The 7,504-nt window shown below is 41.6% G+C and overlaps 1 protein-coding gene across 1 annotated transcript; it reads left to right on the top strand.

The window, feature by feature from the left end:
* Positions 1–5,294: 5,294 nt before the first annotated feature.
* LOC136863773 (uncharacterized) lies at positions 5,295–7,274 on the top strand. The gene has a single exon (XM_067140124.2). The coding sequence runs from the start codon at positions 5,295–5,297 to the stop codon at positions 7,272–7,274; it is 1,980 nt and encodes a 659-aa protein (XP_066996225.2).
* Positions 7,275–7,504: the final 230 nt, after the last annotated feature.

Below are 7,504 nucleotides of genomic sequence, written 5' to 3'. Positions count from 1 at the left end.
TTATTCATTCCATCCCTGACCCGGTAACTGACTGGAAAACAGGTTGTAGGATTTTTTCACAATTTAGAAATACCTGAAAAAGGAAGTATATAATTACAGGTTATAAAATTATTTGTTCCCCTCTGTGGTGTAGTGGTTAGTGTGATTAGCTGCCAGTCCCAGAGGTCCGGGTTCGATTCCCGGGTCTGTCACGAAATTTGAAAAGTGATATAAGGGCTGGAGCGGGGTCAACTCTGCCTCGATAGGTCAAGTGAGCAGAGGGGGTGTTCGATTCCCACTTCAGCCAGACTTGAAGTGGTTTTCCGTGATTTCCCACTCTTCAGGCCATGGCCACTTCCTTCCTTCTTCCTTCCCTTTTTCTTGCCTATCCCTTCCGATCTTCCTATCCCCACAATGCCCCTGTTCAGCATAGCAGGTGAGGCCGCCTGGGAGAGATACTGGTACTCCTCTCCAGTTGTATCCACGACCAAATGTCTCACGCTCCAGGACACTGCCCGTGAGGCTTTAGAGGTGGGATCCCTCGCTGATCCGGGGAAAAACCAACCCTGACGGGTAAACGGATTGAATAAATAAATAAATAAATAAATAAATAAATAAATAAATAAATAAATAAATAAATAAATAAATAAATAAATAAATGAATAAATAAATAAATAAATAATATATTTTTCTTCATCATCACTTGATGACTTTCTCATTTCTGCCTCAATGCGATGTATATCGAAGAACGATTGCTTTCTGTTTCACCGGACGAGTTGGCACACAGCTGTGAGCTCGCATCCGGGAGATAGTGAGTTTGAATCCCACTGTCGGCAGCCCTGAAGATGGTTTTCCGTTGTTTCCCATTTTCACAGTAGGCTAATGCTGAAGCTGGACCTTAATTAAGGCCATGGCCGCTTCCTTTCCATTTCTAGGCCTTTCCTGTCCCATCTGTGTCGGTGCGACGTAAAGCAAATAAAAGAAAAAGCTTTATGTTTCAAGAAACAGCTGCTGTGTCACCGAAAGAAGAAGCACGGCACGGCTGGTTCTCAGTTCAAATGCTCTCACTGTATTTCTGCATTTGATAAGTTACTTCTTAGCTAGTAATATAATAAGGAATATATCCTAATTTATTATGGGTTCTGTGTTTGTAACTGTAATAATTTGGTCAACGATTGCGTGAAGTTTTTCAGAAATGACCCAAGTGAAGTGAATTATGCCTGAATCATTAATGACTTTGGTCTGCTGGACTGACTGTAGTAAATTTAATTTTGTTCTCATTTAATTAGTATAATTTTCAAGAAAATGTAAATTTCATAAATATTTCAAACGTACACACCTAAATTATTAAGTGATCATTTATTAAAATATACACGGTGTGAATTATTCGTATTGAAAGTTGTATTCATGCTACAGAAAATTAGCTAAGAAGAATACAGATATATGAAAATTTAAAAAAAAAGGTTTTGCATTAATTTGACTCTGTTCGTGACGACACTGTCTGTTTTCCTAATAGTCATGGTATAGAACATTTATTTTGTCCGAGGTACAAAAACATACGGGACTTCTTCCAAAAGTATTTTGTTGTCCTTGATGTTGTACATTTCTTTTATATTTTCTATACGATGTCTGGGAATATTGGCAGATTAGTCCGTCAAATGCCATATTTCTTGAATAAAGAAATTACCAACGCGGTCAAGAATTTCCATCGGAGATAATTTCAAAACTCGGCTTCAGGCAGCTTCGCTTTATTTTTTCTAAACACACAAACTTATTCTTACTACAAACATTGGAATACTACCAAAATAAGGAAACTGTTTTTGCGTTTTATGCCAAATTACTGATGGCTGAGTCGTGTGGTCTATAATGGTTAGCTAGACATCTATTGAAATAAAGCAAAATACTAGCATTTTCCTGCGTGAACGTGGAAAAATTCAGAAAATATAATACTTAGAATGGTTGATGTCATTCCTGCGATCAGACCTCGGCTTTGACCACCATTCCTTCACCTAATGTCATGCAGATAACTTTAGAGTACTCCTCTTTGTTACCTTTTAAGTTCATACTGTACAGCAGAATTTCCCAAACGTTTTGTCTCTGAGGCTCCCTGAACATATCGCACGCATGCCCAAGGAGCCCTTAGCCACGGAACATAACACTGCACTCAGTGAAAAATAAAATAAAAATAGAACTTTGTAATGATAACATGCTTGATATTATTCGCATAATTTAAGACTAATATTTACTTTCTTTGAAAGTTTAATTTACCTTCATTTACATAAAGATACTTTATACAGCAACTATAAAACAGTGTGACACTTGGCTAATAATTACAACCATTTGGATCTGGAAACTTACATGAGAAAATGCACTTGTTGCGGTTGTTGGATCATTGAGACGGATGGCGCTGTTTTCCAAAGCCCAAGCGCTTTACAAGCGTAGTCACTCGAACCGAAGATCAGCCTCTACATTAGCTCTGTTTCTCTACTTCGTTTTCATTCGTCGGAGAGCAGGAAAGGTACACTCACGCATGTTGTCGTGAAAGACATTAAACGCATTATTTCCTTTATAGAAATTGTAGGATAGAGGGGATTAGGGGATGTCATGGACACACAAGTCGATCAGAGACGTGGAGTTGTACCGAGCTCGATAGCTGCAGTAGCTTATGTGCGGCCAGTATCCAGTAATCGGGAGATAGTGGGTTCGAGCCCCACTATCGGCAGCCCTGAAGATGGTTTTCCGTGGTTTCCCATTTTCACACCTGGCAAATGCCGTAGCTGTACCTTAATTAAGGTCACGACCGCTTCCTTCCAATTCCTAGGCCTTTCCTATCCCATCGTCGCCATAAGACATATCTGTGTCGGTGCGACGTACAGCAAACAGCAAAAAACAAAAAACAAAAACAAAAAACCGTGAAGTTGTGATACATTCATGGAACTTCCTGGAGCTAAGCTTGCCACTCCATCTGATTCTACACTCACATCATACTTCAATTTATGTCACTTTCTCTCTGGCAAGATAATTCGGTAAGTCGATCTTCCTCAAAGGAGGGCGTTCATGTTTAGTTTCAAGGAAGGGATTTCTAATCCACGAGATTTTCTCAACCAGAGGCGGAAAATATGGTCTGAGCGTCGATAGTAGCAATTTTGCTACACAATTGCATCACTTACACTGCCCTGCAGTATTTCTTCCTTTTCTGCTGCTAACTTGTACTGTCTATCGGCTAAGTTAAAGAGTTACATACACTCTATGTAAGTTATACAATAGTGAACATAGCTACTAAACTTATTATAATGGTCTATGAATTGTGTGTGGACAATACAATTTCGCTATTTAAGTACTTACAGCTCACAGTATTATTGCAGATCCCTTGGATTATCGTCGCGGACCCCCACGGGTCCGCGGACCATAGTTTGGGAATGGTTACTGTACAGTATTGTCTTAAATCTCGAAGAATGATTTTATAACATTACTGTTTTCTTCTGAGTGATTGAAACCGAACTAATATTAGGTGCGACTGACGCTTAGCTTGTTACACGGAGATGTGCCGCACTTATTTCTGTCAAAAACAGCAAGGTGAACTCCGAAGGTAGACAGTCACGCTTCCTATTTAAAAATGCTCCTCGAAATTAGAAGTAGAATGGTTATTTTCCGCGATGGCTACAAATCAAGACTTATTTCGTTATCACTGGACCTCGTGAACAAAATGAGGCGAAGAGACTCGAACCTGTAGGTGACCTAGAATTTGACTCACATTCCTGGAGTAGGCGTAACGAGAGTTTAATGGGATGTGGATGTGGCGATGGTCGGTCGGCAATGGCTCGGGTGGGGTCGTCGTTCGTATGCGCGGGATCGATCGGCCGCCACTCGGGCGCTTGTTGTGTCGGCAGTCGGGCATTCCAGCTCGAGTCGCGGTGCTGCTCGGCGTCCGCGCTGTGCCGGGCATCGCGTAGTGTCTCGTACTGTCTCCATTGCCGAGTTGTGCGCGCGTGTATGCGTGTGTGCGTGTGCGTGGCGTGACATGCCGTGCTTGTCACCGACACATTTTCCCACTGACTTCATATGTTTTTAAGGCTCCTTCTGTAGATGGATGTTGATTGAATTCAAAGGGAACTGCATGAATGGAAGCACAGTATGATTAAGAAATAAGGTGCCAGTTCGATGTTTTTATATTTCGTAATTTTATGACTTTTCCTACCGAATTAGTCATTCAGAACATGTGGTAATAAACAAGATCTACTATAGTGTCTGTCAAATTGTTGGCTGAACTTGGTTTTCGTTACTAGATGGGAAGAGTAAGGTGAAACTTTACTAAATATACAAAATACTTCATCTATCATTATCCACAGAAAAATCCGCTGCAAATGTTGAGCAATGTGGAGTTACAGGAGTATATTGCAAAGTTATTATTTTCGTGGGAAACTATATTTGGTATAAGGATTTTATAGAAGTCGCTTTCCTTGTCTACTGCAACAAATTATAGGAAAAAACATCAAAAATGGTTTTCTGTGGGCGTTTGATCTCCGAGGAATTAAAGAAGAACGGGTTGAGCTCAAACGTTTTGTTACTTACATTGGAAGTCTTCTTCATTGACAGTGAGAATTATTAATCATCTTTATATGGCTATTTCCTTTGTGTAAGCAAGTCGGAATATTGAATTCTAATTCAGTTGTTTGTGAATGAAGAGGTATTCTTGAAATTATTTAAGTTCGTAAATACTGCGATAGTTTACTTGTGTTGGTGGTCGTGTTGCGTCTATCATCCAGTAATCTTTCTTCTGATCTAATTACTGAAGATTATTTTTCACTTAATTATTGCTTTCAGTATATGAGCTTCCTCTGTGTTAGAATTATGAATGATTTGTCAGATGTTTAATTCTGATTAGTAATTCTGTTAATATACGATTTGAAATCTTACCACGATTGAGTGATTGTGTTCTACGTGAAAAGTTCAAGTATCACGGGTAGGGTGAGAGATTACAATTGATGGAAATATTAATTTTGTTCCTTCTCTTTGACGAACATAGCCGAATATTATTGCATATTTAACGAAGATACGGAGTTTTGAAAGAAAAATAATTTTCATAAGTTATGAAATATAATTGCCAAAATAAACCAGAAATATATTTGTGTTCAACGGTCAACCAAGTTGGTACGGAAGGGAAGACGATAATTGCATTCAGCGATGAAGCATCACGAATATGGAATTATTTGAGCCATTTGCTGATCTTTGGGAATGGAGTTTGAATCATGGGGTACTACGGTCAAACGTGGTTCCGTCGAAGAGACAAATAAAGTGGGCCACACGACCGAAGTATGGCTACGACGGCGACACCGCCGACGGTGAACGAGCACGGAGGACTAGCAGCGTGTTGCTCTTTCCAGAACAGCCTCGCTCCGCCGGAGTATCGGCAATGGCGGCGAATAAATGGCCTCCAACTGCCTTTACACCCTCAGCAAGTGGCTGGATGGTTGGCTCTCCTCGGTTTCGGAGCTGCTACCTTTTTCGTACTGATCCCCGCTCTGGGTACAACGCTTAGAACACCACTGCTGGCCATTCTTGGCATTCTATTCGTGATTCACGTGGCATCACATCTTACAGCACTTCTGTTAGATCCGGCTGACCCACATCTTCGCCAACTCAAGACGATAACTACAGTCCCAGAATTCGATCGCAGTAAGCATGCTCATGTTATTGAGAATGGTCGTTGTCACCTTTGCAACATACGCACCTTGAACTCACGCACTAAGCATTGTAGTGTTTGCAATAAGTGCGTAGAAAGATTTGATCATCATTGTAAGTGGTTAAACCATTGCATTGGTGGCAGGAACTATATCCCTTTCGTGATTTGTGTTGTCTCTGCTGTAGCGGCTTCTCTGGTTGTGCTGGCAGTTTCAATTGCTGAGTTGGTATTGTATCATATTGAACCATCATGGCTGTCACCATGGGAAATAAGCCGCTACAATGGGACTTTAGAAGAAAAGCCCTTTACGTCCATATCTGTGTTTCCGCTAGAAGACACAATATTTCTAGTGGTTATCGGCTGTCTCGGACTCTTGGCAGCTATTACTGCAGGGCTGTTACTGCATCTTTGTTTCTTTCATGTGTACATTTCTATCCTTGGTATAACCACTTATGAGTATATTCGAAGCTATCGTCAAATTTCTGGGAATGGAAGGAATAATTCAGTGGCCCCCTCTCAAAATGGTAACCATCAACAAGCTGCTGTGTCTGAAATCAATCGAAGATGCTCGAAGACCAAACTACTCTACTGCTGCTTCACCCCTCCACCAGATACATTGCAGCATCAACAGACAACATTGGAATTCCAAACGTCTTCCCGTCGATGTTGCCATAGACGTCCTGAACCTAGCGATGGACACAGCATTAGTGAAGAGAATGAGGGACAACATTGTCCGAGCTATAGGAAACCTCCTCAAGATATGAAAAATAATAGTCGAGAAGAAGATCAGTCTTCATGTTGGTACCTCACGTGTATGCGGTCGCAATATGAACGAACAGAGAACGAGGTCAGTGAACGGTTAGGATGTTGTAGTTCTACTCAGAAAGTATCCCCCAGCCGAAGTGGTTCTGAGGGTTATTGTGGAAGGGGAACTGCGAGCAGAAAGCTGGAAAGAATGCAAATAGAAGAAAGTGGAATTACAATTCAGGATTCTGAAGAACTAAAAGCAGCAGGTGAACCGTGTAGACTATCACATCAATGGTGGAAGTCATGTCCATGCCTCAGGCTAAATCTCAGTCGAGAATCCATCGCTACGGGTTCTACAGTGAGATGTAATCAAGTGCGTCCTTCAATAGACCCAGTAGTCCTTCAGCAAACAACTATACCGACAATAGTGGAGAAGATTGAAAATAAATCTTCGACACTCACTCCTAAGAAAATAACAACAACGCTTCCGGCATTAGGACCTCCAGCACGGCGTCGTCTTAGGAATGTAGCTGAGTTGAAAGAACTGAGCGAAGCTCTGGCGTTTGTTCAACAACCCGTCTCTTTCCCTGATGTTCAGACGCTCCGTAATGCCTTTACCTCTTCGCAGCGAAGACAGCAACGCATGAAAAGTCTGCAACAACAACAGCGTACCAAATCACCGCGACTTTCACCAATCCGTGAGTCAGGCCTATCAAATCCATCGTCACCGCAGCTGTCGGAAGGGGCCACACCACCCCCAACACCTCCGCTGTCTAATGACGAGCCTATCTTCACTGTAAGGGCACCACGTCTCCGATCGGGCCTTTGGACCACGATAGACCAGTCACTTGTCGCTCCGCCGTAGCATCCATCCAAGAAAGAGGAAATACACCCCAGTGAGTGACAACCTCATATTTCCTCGTTGTGCTCGCGGTCCACTATGAAGTGATACGATTATAGCAAGGACCTTAACCCTGCCTTAACTATTTTTTATGTTCTGGACGGATCGTATCGGTCAGTTATTTATGATTTGCTTAAAGCCCCATTTAAAGCCATGATTCCCAAGCTGATTCTCAGTAACAGTCGAAATATTCG

This window comes from Anabrus simplex, chromosome 2 (genome assembly GCF_040414725.1).
Source record: "Anabrus simplex isolate iqAnaSimp1 chromosome 2, ASM4041472v1, whole genome shotgun sequence".
Taxonomy (NCBI): Eukaryota; Metazoa; Arthropoda; class Insecta; order Orthoptera; family Tettigoniidae; genus Anabrus; species Anabrus simplex.
The sequence above is the reverse complement of the archived record's forward strand: the minus strand, read 5'-3'. Positions and strand labels throughout refer to the sequence as shown.

Bases quoted from the DNA above. Each gene is read 5' to 3' on its own strand.
- LOC136863773 (XM_067140124.2), top strand. From the start codon at position 5,295: ATGGCTACGACGGCGACACCGCCGACGGTGAACGAGCACGGAGGACTA.